Here is a 16,105-nt window from a genome sequence, read left to right on the forward strand (position 1 = left end):
CATTGGGTTTGTTTGTTCAAAATTAAAGTTGCAAAGCCTGGTTACCAAAAGTAAAAATTGAACGGTTTTGAAACCATAATATACATCTTTAATATGTGCCCTATAACTGCTGGGAAATATGGAAATTCTATATAACCGAGGTTTTTCCAAAATCAGCACACATGCATTTTTACGTATTTTCGGTCAATGTAACTAATTTTGTTCTCCTGATCATGTAAGTATGGTATGAAAAAAGCTCAATCTGCAGTTTACAGGAGAAAATGGTAATAACAATTTAACTGACATGGTAAAATTAGCTCTGGTACAAAAAAAGGTAGTGAAATGGGTTAAATGTTTCTATCACATCTCTATTTTCCTTCAAGCAATACATATTCTGCATAGGGACCTTTAACCCGCTCAGTCCCCCTCAGGACATATCATAACATTTTTAAAACCTGAGCCAAGAAGCCCATTAGGACATACTTGTGTCCCTGGCAGAGTCCCTGGCTTCCTGCCAAGCGATCAGGAGTAACGATTCAGAGGTGGTCACAGAAAAATGCAGATCACGCGATCAAGCATTCAGTGCTGCTGACACCATTGCTGCCCCTGCTGGATGATTGCACATATTGCAATCAGCAGTGCCGACCTATGGAACCCTGCTTGCTGATCAGCACAGTCAGGTCATAAGGCGGTAAAGAAGAAAAAAAATATCTGATCCTTAGTTTCTGAAAACTCCAGGGACTAAAGGGGTTAAAATATCCCCAGATAACTTCTGCATACCAATTCCCATTCCTAAATCCCTTCCCAGTAAGGAACAAAATGGACTGGGGAGAGACCCAGGAGGGATAATCCAGACCATGCTGGGAACTCATATGACCCCCACCCCAGCTTGTCACACAGGTTGTGATCAGCATTGCAAGGCTATGGAGCTTGGTTTCCTGATCATAGTGAAAAGGGAGAAGAGGGGAAACAAGATGTTTCTCGCTTCAAAAAAATAAAAAAGTAGTATAAATGGAATGACTGGAAATAATTTGCTTAGAAAATACAAAAAGCAAAACAACAAACATTTCAACCTGAAACCAAGGAATATTAAAAAAAAAAAATGTTTTTGTTTCTATTCTAGCATGGGTATTTTTTTTTTCATGTTGGCATTAATAATTGTGTTATAAGTATTTATGTGGTTAAAAAAAAAAGCCCTGCTTGTCCTGGGGAAAAAATGGCGAATTGTGCTTTAACAAATATATATGGCAAAAAAGTTCTGGTTTTTAGGGTAGGAAAACCCTTGGTCATGAAAGGGTTAAACACAGTATATACGCTATTTGTCTTCAATTGACCCTTATTAATACTGGGAATTTTGTAAGTGGATTCTGACTATAATAAATACATGCTTACTGTAAATATAATTGTGAATCTTGTGTAATAACCTGGGAGAATACAATTGATACATGAGTTTATGTGCGTTATGTAGTACTTCCCCAATATATGTATTTCTTATCTTGAATACATAAATTACATCAGACATGACTAATTACGTGACTACATTTTTTTTTTTTCATTTGTGAAATCTCGGAAACTCACATTGGCTCATTTGTAATTGTAGGGGATTTCTTTGCTTTGCGCTATTCTATTTCATTGCCTCCCAGGTACAAAATTGTTATCCAGATGAGGGCTGACTTTTTCCTTATGCTCTTTCACAGCAAGATGGCAAACCAGCAAGTTCTTCCTCAGGATCTGTACATGAGCAATATGCTAAAAGCAGTAAAAATCAGGGATAAAACTCCACAGGATATCATCAGACCCAGCAATGGAATTATTCATCATTTTAAAACCATGCACAGATATACAATTGAAATGTTTATGGTTTGCCAATTTTGTTCACAATTTCGGGAACTACTACAAAACTGTCTTATTGATAGAGCCATGCAGCTTGCTTTGGAATCTCAAAAGAAGCTTAATGCTTGCAGAGAAGTTAAAAGATTAGTTCCTCTAAAGACGAATGGTAAGTGGATTTTTATATTACAGCAAATGAGACATTTTTGTACGGTATGGTAAAAATGGTGCTGTCAACAACAAAAAAAGTCTGTCGGTATGTTTGTTGATTTCCCAGACTTGTTTCTTTTTTGGAAAATCTCTATATTGAAAAGTTCTCCTTGATATGGATATATTGAATTAATAGTTATAGGACTGCCTTTGTAATCGAGTTGTAGATACTGTTTGTACAAACTTCTACTACAAAGGTATTTGGATGACAGATTTTTAACCCCTTAATGACAAAGCCCGTACATGTATGGGCTCAAAATGCAGTTTTCAATGGGTTTTGAGACCGCCCATTGTCCTTGGGGTTAATCTAATGTCAAAAACAATAATTTTTTTTTATTATTATTTGTGCCGATTTATTGTACAGCAACAAAATATTCTGCCCTCTAGTAGGATGTAATGATTTGTCTCCACTATTAATTATCACTGGTGGATTAAGGCGGTTTTGCCTTATCAAAATTGATATGAGTTAGTAGATATGAGAATAACAGATGATACGGAAATTACATTTTAAAGTTTGGTTCGTTTTATTTGAGCGACAGTGTGGGGCTATTGCCTTTTTCACACATTTTATAAAGGATTTATGCAAATGGAAACATCATGTCCATTTTATTGCGTATCTTAATAGCTAGTTGAAACATTTGTGTTAAAAACAATTATTTAACTGACTAAAATAATATATGAAATCATAAGAACATTTGAATTAAGGTTAACTAAAGTCGTGCAGTGACAAGTCAACATTGAATTAAAGTAATGGGTTAACAGCTCATGTGGGCGATGTCTTTTTTTAGAAAAAAAAAATACAGAAAAGTGATTCATGTGTGATTGAGGATATGAGAATGAAGGAAATGAGGAAGATGAATGGTAATATATGAATTAAAACTTTGTATATGCAGCCAGGAAAAGTTTGTCTGGCTTCTTATTGGCTGTAAGATTCTCTTGCCTTATAAATATACATTCCAGCTTGGCCTCTCCCCGTCGTGTGGGAAAGTCCAGTGTACTTTGCTGTTGAAAGAGCAGAACAACAACAAAAAAAGAGAATAGACTTTACCCAATCGCTATGTACATAGCTGAATGCTGGGAAATTCCAAGTGACCGTCAGGGAATTTTATACTGATTATTCTCCTCAAGAATGAAAGGCGGTGATACAACATGATTCTTCTAGTTTTTACAGTACAAGGGAAATTTAGCTGTAGCTCTTTAACCTTTATCGTCAAACGAGTTAAAAGTTTGAGGCATGCAAGCAGAATTCACGAGACTCAACTATGTACTTATGTTATGCTTCGGTTGTACCTGCAGCACCAAAGCTAAACTACATGGAGGACTCATATCAACAATTCAGACTATAGTCTTCCTCACACTTAAACTTAAAATGGTGGCGACAGATCTCAAAAACGCCCTTACAAACTATATGTTACCGAAAAGAAGAAAACACAGGTTATTTCACTAGGACATTTTTCAGCCACCAATCCTTTTAAAAGTGTGTGGGTTGCAGTGTTGCTTTATATCTTTCATAGAATGGTGCACCCTGTGTAAATACCTATTTGGGGTCTTTTATGACCCCAAGTATCTCTGGAAGCATGACATTACCAGCCGCCAGGGGACTACTACGAGGAATCCTATAAAATGATGTTGGCAACCGTGCCAACATCATGAGGCCCATATTGACTTTGCAGCTTTGTCATGCCATGTTAACAACCCCATTCCTTTTAGGTTGTCCACCTGGCGGGGGTCGCAGTTGAAGGACATCAACTCTCTTGCTTCAGGCTTTAACATGAATGGGTTTTGGTATGTAAATTGGGTAATGCAGCACCCGGTGGTAGCCAAAATCAGGAGCTGTTAACTTTTGTTTTACGGTATCAGCCTTTATGGGGTCTTCTATTAAGACAACTGCCTGGAACTGCAGAAGCCTGTCTTAAGTGTACAATATTAAGGTGGCTAACAGTTCCTCTATAACTTAGGGTAGACTGATGCATAAATCACAAGATGTCTCTTAAAACTGAATTAATTCCTCAATTTGAATTCCTCTAAGTGTCCTCTTTACTATATTGAAATATACAGTGTATACTTAGATACTCATAAACAGATTGCCTTAGAGGTATTAATGGCATCTCTTTTTTTCCTCTCCATATGGAGCTATCTTAGTGCAACATACATTCATGTGTTAGGCGGGCTTGGTGCCACTAACCTGGTGTCTCACGTATAGATACTTGGCCAAAGGTACGCTTAAAAGTAGAAGCAGCATTCAGAGGTGAATTGAGTTTCTATTTTACTTTGATTGTTGCTTTTACGTTCATCTTTAATGTTCCACATCCTGTTAAACCTTTTATAACTATTTCTATGTGCCTTTTTTTGCTGTAACCTAAAGCAATCTTTGAATGGTGATTTGTAGCTCAGAGTTGATATTTTGATTACCCTATTCCTGAAGAAATCGTATAGATGAAACGTGTTTATAATTTGTGAGTAGATTAGCAGTGAATTAAATATAATATATATATATATATATTCCTCTTACACATCTCTGAAGCTACTCAGAATTTTAGTCTAGTTCAAGCTAGGTTGTTAAGTGCTTGGACCAGTTCAGTTCTTCTACAGTGTGTTATAATTGATACTTTAAAGCATATATCTAATTTTTCTGCTGGTTAGAGTAACGTTAGTGCATGTGTAGTCATATGTTTCCCCTGGTCCCTTCCCGCTTCAGCAAACTGAACAGTCTAATGTGAATGAGGTAGCAAGTGTTGTATAAATGAGTCATTAAAACATGACTATTTTACTTCTATTTGGTTGGTCCTATGACAGTGACTCACACAGCTTTCTTAATGAAGACAGGAGGAAATATATCAATGTCTTTATTTATAGTGTGGGTTTCCCATGGGGTTTCCAGCCCTTTTCTGGTTATCTTGTACTTTTACACAGAGATTAGGGTAGAATAAAGAGTTACAGATTTATTTTTTTCTCGTTAGTTAACAGATCATGATTTTAATAGCTTCTGAGGTCCCATAGTCCTTTTACGAAAAGATACGATGTTGTCATGATGCTTCAGTATATGAAAACTTTGGTGGCGTAAGCTTCCCAGCACTGTGACATTTTAGCTAGTTTTAACTGTTTAACTAGTTTTTTTATTGAAATGTAAGGGATGTTAAGAGGCATTTAATTACTAGTTACAAATTTCCCTCTGTTAATAGACTTCAGTACATTATTTTAAACACCTCAAAATCTAGTTCAGAAGCCAGGCAGACAGGAATCATTCGCCCATCAAGTTTGTCCATTTTTCTTACTGTAAAAAAACTGAACCCTTTGGTCCTATTTCCTGGAAAAACCTATGCTTAATTATGCATGTTTAAACTCTCTAACTGTCTTACGCTCTACCACATAAACTGGAAGACTACTCCACTTATCTACCATACCTCCGTACATTACATCTAACTCTTTGACTCTCTCGTATTGATGACTGTTTCTCTTTTGTAACTGAGGGCCTTTAGTTTAGTTTGTTAAAACTATGCAGAAGCATTTATTTATGCAGTTAAATATAATTGTGTTTTATCACTCTTTTTTTCTCCTTCACGTGTGCCTGAGACTGAATTATTGAACTTGGACTTTTTGCTCTGTCCAGCTGACCTTTAAATTGACCAACCACTCAAGTTTTTAGTGAATAGAATTCAGTATGGCCATATTAAATCATTTTTGGAATTGTAGGCTATTGCATTATGTATATTAATCAAATGTAATCTTTGTCACTTGTGTTTAGGAGATGGAAACTGCTTAATGCATGCTACATCCCTATATATGTGGGGTGTTCAGGACACAGACCTTGTGCTGAGGAAGACCGTGTATAATGTTCTGAGGACAACAGATACTCGCAACTTCAAGTTTCGTTGGCAGCTAGAATGTGTAAAATCAATAGAGTTTGTACAAACAGGGCTTCGCTATGATACCAGGGTAAGTCAAAAATTATATGTTGGGTAGATTTTGTATAAAACACTTTGTAAATACCCATCTAGTGCTAGTGTTGATTTGTATTAAACAAACCCATCGGTAGGGAAGGAAGAAGCAGGGCCTGGCCCCCAGAAAATGCAAAGGAAAATGTAGCCTGCAGATATCACCCTAGGCCCTGGCTGTGAGTTTTTCACACCACATTGTATAAGATAATATAGTTTCCTATTTTCTCTTTATGATTGCATCATTTAAAACTGTTGAAGAATATTTTTGATATGCTTAACACATTGATACACTTTTGACACAGGATTTCCAGAAACCATCTAGTGTACTAATTTATCACAAATTGTGGTTGCTGTGAAAAACCCAGTACAGAAAAAACACTCCACGTATTTTGTTTCCTTTAGCGTTTACTGTATACCCTCAAACTTTAATACATTGAAATGTTTTCTGTTAGCATTCAGAGAAATATAGTAAAAAATTGCTCTATACCTTTTGTCTAATATTTTTGTCTGCGCCTGGCGGCCATTCTAATGTGTATACTATACAACATCCAGTTACATGACACTGTGCCTTCTTTACTCCTACACTTTAAGCTTGTTGTGACAAACACATTATTTTTACAATTGGCACATCATTAAAAGCAGATCCTTGTTTTTAATCTCCAGAATTGGGATGAAGAATGGGAACATATTGTTAGAATGGCATCTGCAGAAACTTTAGAGGGACAAAATGGTCTCCAGTATAACTGCCTTGAGGAAATACACATATTCGTTTTGGTTAACATCCTTCGGAGGCCAATTGTTGTTCTTGCAGGTGAATATAAATCCATAAGCTATTTGTAAATATCCTAAACATATCAGTTATCTTGTTTATGTCTTGTCTTTTTCTTAAAATGTAAACATTTTTGTAATCCCTTTCAGATGTATGTCAGAATACAATATTTTGACTTAAACTTAACCACATATTAGGTACTTAATAAACACATTGGCAAGACCACACATTACTTTATAGTAAAATATGTGCATTGTTTACTTTAACAGATACTGTTGTGAGGAGCTTGGAGTCTGGCTCCAGTTTTTCTCCTCTAAGTGTGAGTGGAATTTACCTACCTCTTCATTGGCCTGCACAAGAATGCTATAAGTACCCAATAGTTCTTGGCTATGACTGTCAGCACTTTGCACCTCTTGTGACTATGAAAGACAGTGGTCCAGGTATGTATGGCTTATTTGGGGATTATTTATAAAAAGAAGAAGAATGTGCATGAAACTCAAACAATTTGAAAATACTGAACAGTCTTCGTGTTTTTATTTAAAACTATTGATTTAGAAACAGAGGTGTCCCACCATCACAGTGGATTACAATATTGTATTGTTTGATTGCTATGCACATGTTTCAGCATTTTCTTGATATGTCTATTGAGCTTTAGAATCATGTTCTTATTAGTCCATATTTAATAAACTTTTTTTCCTGCTTACAGAGATCAGAGCTGTCCCATTGGTCGTTGGTGAACGAGGAAAATTTGAAGATATGAAAATTCATTTTTTAACGGAACATGAAGAGAAAACGAAAGAGAAACTACTAAAAGAATATTTATTTGTATTGGAAATTCCAGTGCTATGCTGGGAACTTGGAACAACTCATATAATTAATTCTGCCAGGTCAGTAGAACAACTCTGTTAATTAGTTCTGTCGGTGTGACCAGTGGAGGACTGTGGTATGTAATGAGGCTATATAAATCAATAATAGTACTTATATAAGTAAGCTTGTTTGCTGGAAAATGGACCAGATTAGCTTGGTAAAGAATTGTGAACTTTAATAAAATTTCAGATTCATAAATGCTTTATTAAATGTAGTGAACAAATGGAAAACAGGATACACTATAAAAATGCATCTTGTTCAGAGCTGAAAAAAGAAACGTATTATTAATTACTTGTTTCTTATCCTTGCTGCGAAGCTGCAATTATTCCTAATACTGGCTGGACAGTCAAGTAATGATGGTTCCTGAACTAGTCCCTAACTTTTTAAGCTGTGTTTTTTTGATTACCTATGGATACATCTAGACAGTGGTATATTTATGTATGTTTTAATACTTTATGGGTTTTTTAAGCTTATGTTTGTTTTTAATTTCCTGTATTTAAATGCAAATACTGAACAATCTTTTGATTGCAGGTTGGATGAAGGCAATCTACCAAATGAAATAAATTTAGTGGAGGACTACTTGCAACTGGTTCAGCATGAGTACAGGAGGTGGCAGGAGGCTACAGAACAGTCCCGAAAGGGAAATTGTGTCAGAAGCAAATTTGAGATTTCCTTGAACCACTTGTCTCTTGTAGAGGTGAAATGTGAAACTCCACATTGCCCTTTCTACATGTCAGTATCCACTAAACCTTTTTGCCATGAGTGTTTTGAAAAGAACAAGCAGAAGGACAAGCAGAAGATTGAATCTGTTGCACGCCGAACAGAATATTTTAACACTTCTGGACACAAATCTAGGGATTTGGAGCCTATTTCTGCTCTAGCAACAGCACCTAGCCTTTTCCTCTTCAGTGATACAAATGCGATGAAATGTAAAACACGGGATTGCCCTTTTACATTAAATGTGGAGTTCAGTGGTCTTTGTGAGCGATGTCATAATGCCAAACAAAATGCATCAGCTAAAAAGATGGACAGGACAAAAAACATTGACATTATACAATGTAATGTGTGTTTGCAGGATACCACTAGGACATTTAATGGCATGTGCAGCTTTTGCTTCAAAAGGACTACAGAACATTTAACCAGCTCAAGCTTTCCTTCTATGGTCCATCAGAGGGATATCTCCGAACCTCCTAGTTTATCAAGAGGTCTAGTACGTTTAACTGGGCATGAAGCAGCCAGTAGTGAGTCCCGGGGGTCACTTGTAATTTTACAGTCATCGGAGCCTTATAACACAGAGGACAGAACAGTTTGCCAAAAGTGTAGAAAATCGGGCTGTCCATTTTTTGGGACACAACAGAATGAAGGTTTTTGCACACTATGCTACCTTGAATTTCAGGAAAACAGTGGTAGGTCGTTGCAGATATTCAATGCTTACTTTGCTGTAATGCCCTTTGTGGGAAAGTCCCTCTTATAGATTCTTTGTAGGAAATGGTTATGTACCTTAAACCATTATATGGCGTTACAAGGGGTTATTGGACTTCCATACACCTAATTTGATTTTACTATTTTGGTTTCAGGGCTTCCAGCAGTAAGATCTCAGAAACTTCCAGGAGTACTTGGACAAACCAACATTGGTGCCTCTACTTTCAAAAATATGTCTCGTTGCTTAGGAAGGGAGTGCAGTACCCTAGGAAGCACATTGCTTGAAGGCTATTGTCAGAAATGCTTCATCGAAGCACAAAATCAATGCTATACAGAGGCAAGAAATACAGACGAGCAACTACAGACACAGGTATTTAATATCAAAAATGTTTTTTATATAAATATTTATCGTTGTTCAACTTAGGTCCAGAAAAACAGATGTGGCCTTCAAGGTGCATTATACAATCATACCCTTATGCCTGAGAACATTGTAATAGCTGTTATATTACATTAATTTAAAGGGACAGTACTCTGAGTACTTCAACATGCATTATTCAAAATAAAAAGGACTTACCAATGGTAAAAGCCACAACCCTGCAGCTGAAAAAAGTCACAAAAAGGATTAGGAGATTTCCAGTTTATATGCCTCTGTGATTTTCAGTCCAAGGTTTGTTTGAGGGATAAGCCAAGAGCAATCTCTGTAATCGTGAATGCCACCTTTTTGAAAATGAAAACGACGGCCATTGAACATACAAAAACATACAAAAAGTACATTAGGTTAAATATTGTATGTATATTTAAGGGAGATTGTGTGTATGTATGTAAGCAGAGCTTAAAGAGAGCTTTAATTGCTCGATTATAAGATAAGGTGTTTTTCAGAAAAAATCACCTGGGAAAAAAAAAACAACTTTGCCTTATAATCAAGGTTGTCCTTTATTTAGACCTTGGATCCACAGCACCACTGGACAGAGAGAGAGTTTTTTTAAGTTAACTAGAAAGCATTCTAGGAATGGGAAATGGATTTTTAAAAATGTTTATAGGGCTAGATACGATTTCAATCTGACAGTTTGGGACCAGGCTGTCATTTGCCCAAAACCCAAGGAGATACATCCTTGGTCCTGTTCTAGATGAATGTTCTATTTATCTTACTCATTATATTATTTATATATTTTTTGTCTTCTCTACAGCGAACAGTACAAAATAGGGCTTCAAAGCATTCTAACTTTCAGCTAAAGATATGTGCCAGAAGTCTCTGCAATAACACTGTGGTATGCAAAAATGAGGATCTCTGTGAACAGTGCAGGAACAGAGCTGCTCACCACAAGCCTACTGGTGACGATCTTCCTAAACAGCGTTGTAGGGCAACTGGTTGTGATCACTACGGTAACAATAAGTGTAGTGGATTTTGTAACGAATGTTACCGTTTCAAACAGTTGTATGGATAGAGCGAATGAAAAAAGACTATATTCATGGTGCTACCTTTAATTTGTAAATTATATTGTACCTTTGTACATTACTGTGTTGCAAACTGCCTTATATAAATTATTTATATTTATGTTATCTCGATATGTATATAAAATTATAACATTGCCATGGTCTCTTGCAAATTTGCACCACTTTTATTTAACAATCTGTAAATATTTCCCTATATGTTATTAATTTATCTATTGTCCCTTTTGAATGTGGACATTTATGACTAATGGTTATAAATCGTTATGACAAACTGTTTGTTCTGTGTGCATATCATAAAAATTGTAGCCCAATCTACTTGTCCCTCATGACAATCTCTTTGTCCTGATAATAAATAATTTTATAAAAATAATTTTAATCAAAACTGTATTTAATTTCGGTCTATGTATTAAATAAATTAATTAAATTAAATAAAGCATATGTTTTAACAACTAAATAATGTTATATTAATAACACCATGTCAGCAGATGTCAGCATAACAGACCAGCATAACAGCACTCCTCATACAGAGCCCATCATCCTGGGGACTTCACCTCATGAGTTTTTCCTTACATCCACTAAAATACGGAAGATCTGCTCCCCGGACTATTTCCTCCTCCAAGCTGTGGTGCATGCAGCCAGAAACAAACAGGGCTGTGTGGGGGCTTGGACATCGCGCCAGATATGAAATGACATCATATCTGACACAGCCGCAACACAACGTGGGAGAAGAGGCTTCAGTGGCAACCTGCCACTAATTGGAGGATATCCATAGGGCTGCAACTAACGATTATTTTTTCGATGAATCAGATAAAAACAATATGCTAATATTTTGTTTATTTAAAATCATTTAATGAGCAAACTGGGTGTTAAAAACAAACAGCCGAATAAAAAACTTAAAATTTACATTAACGTGTCATTGTACTCTGTGCATACAACACTTTTATCTCTTTATCACAATGGCATTTCCCTAATCGCTTTCTTATTTTACTATGACATATTAATGAAAGCTATATTTTAACAAGAACAAAAACATAATATTTCTCAAACTAGTTTTTAATACCTAAAAAAAGTTTTACTAGTACTAGTAAATATTAATTTACATGTAAACAATTTTTTCATGTTTCATAAAAACTATGAAAAAAAATGCATTTCTTGTTTTTATTTTTATTTTTGCCAACCTGCTCCCATTATACACCTCTGCCCCCCAAGAAATGCCTTATACCCGCTTATATGCCTCTGCCCCCCCAGATATGCCACTCTGCCCCTAGATAAGCCACCCCCCCCTATTTACCTGTCAGGCCCCGTGCAGGCTACGCAGCTGCATGTCTTTTGTTTCCCTTCCATATCCATTCTTGAATTTCCCTATGCTCTGTCCTGTACCTCTGATTCCTTGATTCCAGTCTTGCTCTTTGCTTCAGCTCTGTTTCCTTCATAAGGTGTGCCCCACCCCTGTGTTCTGTTTGTCTCAGTCAGCAGTCTAAAGGTATGTCCTGGTAACAATCCGACGAGAGACGGGTCCCATTTGCAGAATGGTGAGCTATCAGAGGGTGCCCTCAGTGGAACTCTGCCTTTGCTCCAGCTCCATGATGTTTGTCTTGTTTGTTGAGATCTGTGCAAGAGTGGTATCCATTTTAGAAGTAATTTCCTGAAATCGACAGTCAAAGAGCGGCCACAGGGCTTTTGCACCTTCAAATGCCATCTTGGTGATATGAGAAGGTGGAGGTGATGATGGGGGTTCTGACCCTGACAATGAGGCAGGTTGAGGCGATTGTACGGCAGTCATTGCCTTTTGCAGATGACCGGTTTTTAAGAGGACTTAATAGAGGATTTTTTAACTGAAGTGTGCCATGCCGGAGGAGAGCCACCCCTCAATCAGGCATGGGATATGTCCCAAAAAGATGGAGAAACCAAAAAAAAATAAAATAATAATAACAAATTTCAAATGACGTGTTCAAAGCTGGCAGGAGATTTCACCAAGCCCAAGACTATTCCACAGATGATCACCCACAGCAGCCAGCCGACCACATAAAAATACAGTTATCTGCAAGAGGAGCAAGGAGGCAGACCAGCCAGAGGACAACACAGTAACAGCAATGTTTCGAAAATAATTAAGTGGTATCTGGGTAATAGTCTAGACAAGTATAACGGTAGCAGTAAACTCCCTGCAGTTCCAGTAAACAAAAATAATAACTGAGGTTATTGGATCGTAAACCATTTGCAAGGCTCAGTCTCTCCAACAGAGACCTGGTTTTCCCTTGTCAGATAGAAGCAGTATTATATCAATTTCAATCACAATAAGTCCCAGCTATGGACTCAGGCAATGCTTCAAAAGAAATACAAACTTACAAACACAGTGTTTGTGGGCTCATGTCAGGATTCCACTCTGTCAGCCAGGAATCTGTATTCATTGTCTAGGTGTCATTTCTGCTGCAGCCTCTAGAGGCCGCCTGTCTGAACACAGCACCGTTTAGACCAGGGGCGTCCAACGTGCGGCGGCAGCGGCCCGTGTGAGCGTCATTCGGCTGTAAGACTGCCTCTGCTGGCCGCCTAACGAAGTTAAAGCGGCTGGCGTGTATACACCGTGCCGCCCAGTGGCAGCAGTGCCTCATCTCTTCCTCCTGCCCCCTTTAGGACAGCAGGGGGGAAAAAACACAAACATGTAAGTATTACCAAAAAAATAGTTAAGGGTTATAGGAAAGTGGACCCAAATTCAAGGGGGGAGGGAGATTCCCTTGGGACAAAAATTTTATAATACAAAAAGGGGTGGCTGGGTTGTGGCATTACAAAATCAATAGGGGGTGGCTGGGGGTAATACACATGGCAGCGGGGACATCAGTACACCAGAGGTTGGTTGGGCATCACATTAGCCAATACAAAAAGGGTTGGAGCACCAATACACAAGGGAGGGGATTGACTGGGGCATCACATAAATCAATATTGAAGGGTGTGGGGGCATAAATGAACAAAGGGGGCCAATACAGAGGGTTGTGGGGGGGGACATTAATCAATACTAAAGGTGGCTGGGCTGGGGCATCAATACACAGTTAATGACAAAACGGTGTTGAAAATAATGTTTTTTATGCTTTAGTGCGGCAGGGCCTGTCCTGGTGTGTATGTGTGTGTGTTTGGGTGTCGGTGTGGCAGAGCCTGTCCTGGTGTGTGTGTGTTTGGGCGTCGGTGTGGCAGATCCTGTCCTGGTGTGTGTGTTTGGGTGTCGGTGTGGCAGACCCTGTCCTTGTGTGTGTGTTTGGGTGTTGGTGAGGCAGAGCCTGTCCTGATGTGTGTGTTTGGGTGTTGGTGGGGCAGAGCCTGTCCTGGTGTATGTTTGGGTGTCGGTGTGCCAGAGCCTGTCCTGGTGTGTGTGTTTGGGCGTCGGTGTGGCAGGTCCTGGTGTGTGTGTTTGGGTGTCGGTGTGGCAGACCCTGTCCTTGTGTGTGTGTGTGTTTGGGTGTTGGTGGGGCAGAGCCTGTCCTTGTGTGTGTGTGTTTGGATGTCGGTGTGGCAGAGCCTGTCCTGGTGTGTGTGTTTGGGTATCAGTGTGGCAGAGCCTGTCCTGGTGTGTGTGTGTTTGGGTGTTGGTGTGGCAGAGCCTGTCCTGGTGTGTGTGTGTTTGGGTGGTAATGTGGCAGAGCCTGTCCTGGTGTGTATTTGGTCATCTATTTCCTGGCACTTTACTTACTGTAGGAATTAAAAGGAACTATTTAATTTTTACTTATCCAGAGATAAAACGCCCCCCTGAATTTGTAGCCACTTCAGAGGACAAAACTTTCTTGGCCCAGAAATTAGTGAGAGGAAAAGTAAAGGTTTTGTGTTATTTACTCTATTTCAATCTGCATATTTTATTAAGAAGGTTACTGGCAGTAAATTGTGGCTTCAGGCGTTCCCTGTATGATGACGTGTTTTTTAGTTTACTGATTACTCCCAATACCATCACATAAGATTGTTTTTGGGTTGAACATTGGCTTAGTGATAAAGTACAGAGAGTTGTTATAAATGGTAAATCTTCAAGCTGGACAAAAGTGCTAAGTGGTGTTCTTCAGGGTTCTGTTCTGGGACCAATTTTATTCAACATATAAATGACCTTGCAATAGGCATTGAAAGTCATGTTTCCGTGTTTGCAGATGACAGTAAACTCTGTAAAGTAATACAATGTGTGCAGGATATTACTTTGCTACAGAGGGATTTAGATAGACTGGGGCACTGGGCAAACAAATGGCAGATGAAATTGAATGTAGATAAATGTAAAGTTATGCACTTCGGGGTAAGGAACGCACAAGCAACTTACACCCTAAATAGTAGTGAATTAGGGATAACAACAAATGAGAAGGATTTGGGAATTGTTATAGACAACAAACTAGGAAACAATGTGCATTGTCAGCCAGCAGTTGCCAGTAAGGTATTGTTGTGTATAAAAAGAGGCATCAATTCGTGGGATAAAAATATAATTTTACCCCTTTATAAATCAATGGTAAGACCACACCTTAAATATGCTGTGCAATTTTGGGCACCTATTCTTAAGAAGGATATTATAGCACTGGAAAAGGTGCAGAGGTGGGCTACAAAATTAATAAAAGGAATGGAACACTTTAGTTATGAAGAACGGTTAATTAATTAAAATCTGTTTAGTTTAGAAAAACGGCGCCTCAGAGGGGATATGATAGCATTATATAAATATATTCGGGGCCAATACAAACCATTGTGTGAAATCTATTCATAAACAGGACTATGCATAGGAGACGTGGTCACGCATTTAGAGTGGAAGAAAGGAGATTTAGTCTAAGGCAAAGGAAAGGTTTGTTTACAGTTAGGACAATAAGGATGTGGAATTCTCTGCCTGCAGAGATAGTTTTATCAGAGTCTGTACATACATTTAAACAATTGGATGAATACTTGCAAAAACATAATATTCAGGGATATAATTTTTAAATTATGGGGAAACAGCTTCTTGATCCAAGTAGAGATCTGACTGCCATTCTGGGGTCAAGAAGGATTTTTTCCCCTAGTTTGTGCAAAATTGGAAAGAGCCACAACTGTTTGTTTTTTTGCAATGCCATAAAGGGCCCTGTTAGTGTGGTATTTGAGCAGGGAAAGTAATTTGCAGATAAAGGAAATTTAATGGAACAAACTACGTTACTTTAAACAGCACGTTCGTTAATGTTGAAAGAAAAATATTTATTTTTCCACTTCCCCTAAATGTATATTGATACAAGGAATGTTATGATGTCATTAGCACTTATAAACACATTAAATAAAACATGATTTCTAATATTTTTCTCAGTTAGCATCGGCGACCTGTAAGTTTACATTTGCTGCCGGCCATTACAAAATAGAACTATTAATGAATAAATTATTTAGGAATATTAATATTTGAAAGTATTTCTATCAAAATAATGAAGCCTTCTTTTAAGGAAGCATACTATTTTTTTACAATGCCTCAGAAATATTCAGAAAGCAGCTGTTACTTTAGAAGCTACAGTCTGTTCTTCTTGATGACTGACTTTGCCTTCTTAGCAGACTAATCTGGTAGTTGACGATTCAATTTGGATAAAGAGGATCTTAAAGAGAGATCCTCTGCTGAATTGGATTCAAAATAAGTGTCTCCTGGAGCCATGAGTGATCACTTAGGTGGCATTCACTC

The 16,105-nt window shown here is 37.8% G+C and overlaps 1 protein-coding gene across 2 annotated transcripts; it reads left to right on the top strand.

The window, feature by feature from the left end:
* Positions 1–1,680: 1,680 nt before the first annotated feature.
* LOC149284795 (tumor necrosis factor alpha-induced protein 3-like) lies at positions 1,681–10,460 on the top strand. Of its 2 annotated transcripts, none has more exons than XM_089496233.1 (8): positions 1,681–1,978; positions 5,765–5,955; positions 6,621–6,768; positions 6,996–7,166; positions 7,433–7,613; positions 8,125–8,999; positions 9,204–9,385; positions 10,203–10,460. In XM_089496233.1, the coding sequence occupies exons 1-8, from the start codon at positions 1,681–1,683 to the stop codon at positions 10,458–10,460; spliced, it is 2,304 nt and encodes a 767-aa protein (XP_089352359.1). The 2 variants fall into 2 exon arrangements, with proteins under 2 accessions (XP_089352359.1, XP_089352358.1); XM_089496232.1 differs by having other exon boundaries at positions 8,125–8,996; positions 9,171–9,385.
* The last annotated feature ends 5,645 nt before the right edge of the window (positions 10,461–16,105 follow it).

The sequence above is a fragment of the Sceloporus occidentalis genome, unplaced genomic scaffold (genome assembly GCF_023333645.1).
Source record: "Sceloporus occidentalis isolate IW3139 unplaced genomic scaffold, rSceOcc1.0.p SCAF_88, whole genome shotgun sequence".
Lineage (NCBI taxonomy): Eukaryota > Metazoa > Chordata > Lepidosauria > Squamata > Phrynosomatidae > Sceloporus > Sceloporus occidentalis.

What these genes read in the sequence shown, in the direction of transcription:
- LOC149284795 (XM_089496232.1), top strand. Translation starts at nt 1,681, where the DNA reads ATGGCAAACCAGCAAGTTCTTCCTCAGGATCTGTACATGAGCAATATG. An exon ending in GCCAATTGTTGTTCTTGCAG is followed by an intron (nt 6,769 to 6,995) that starts GTGAATATAAAT and finishes TTACTTTAACAG; the next exon opens with ATACTGTTGTGAGGAGCTTG. An exon ending in CATATAATTAATTCTGCCAG is followed by an intron (nt 7,614 to 8,124) that starts GTCAGTAGAACA and finishes TTTTGATTGCAG; the next exon opens with GTTGGATGAAGGCAATCTAC.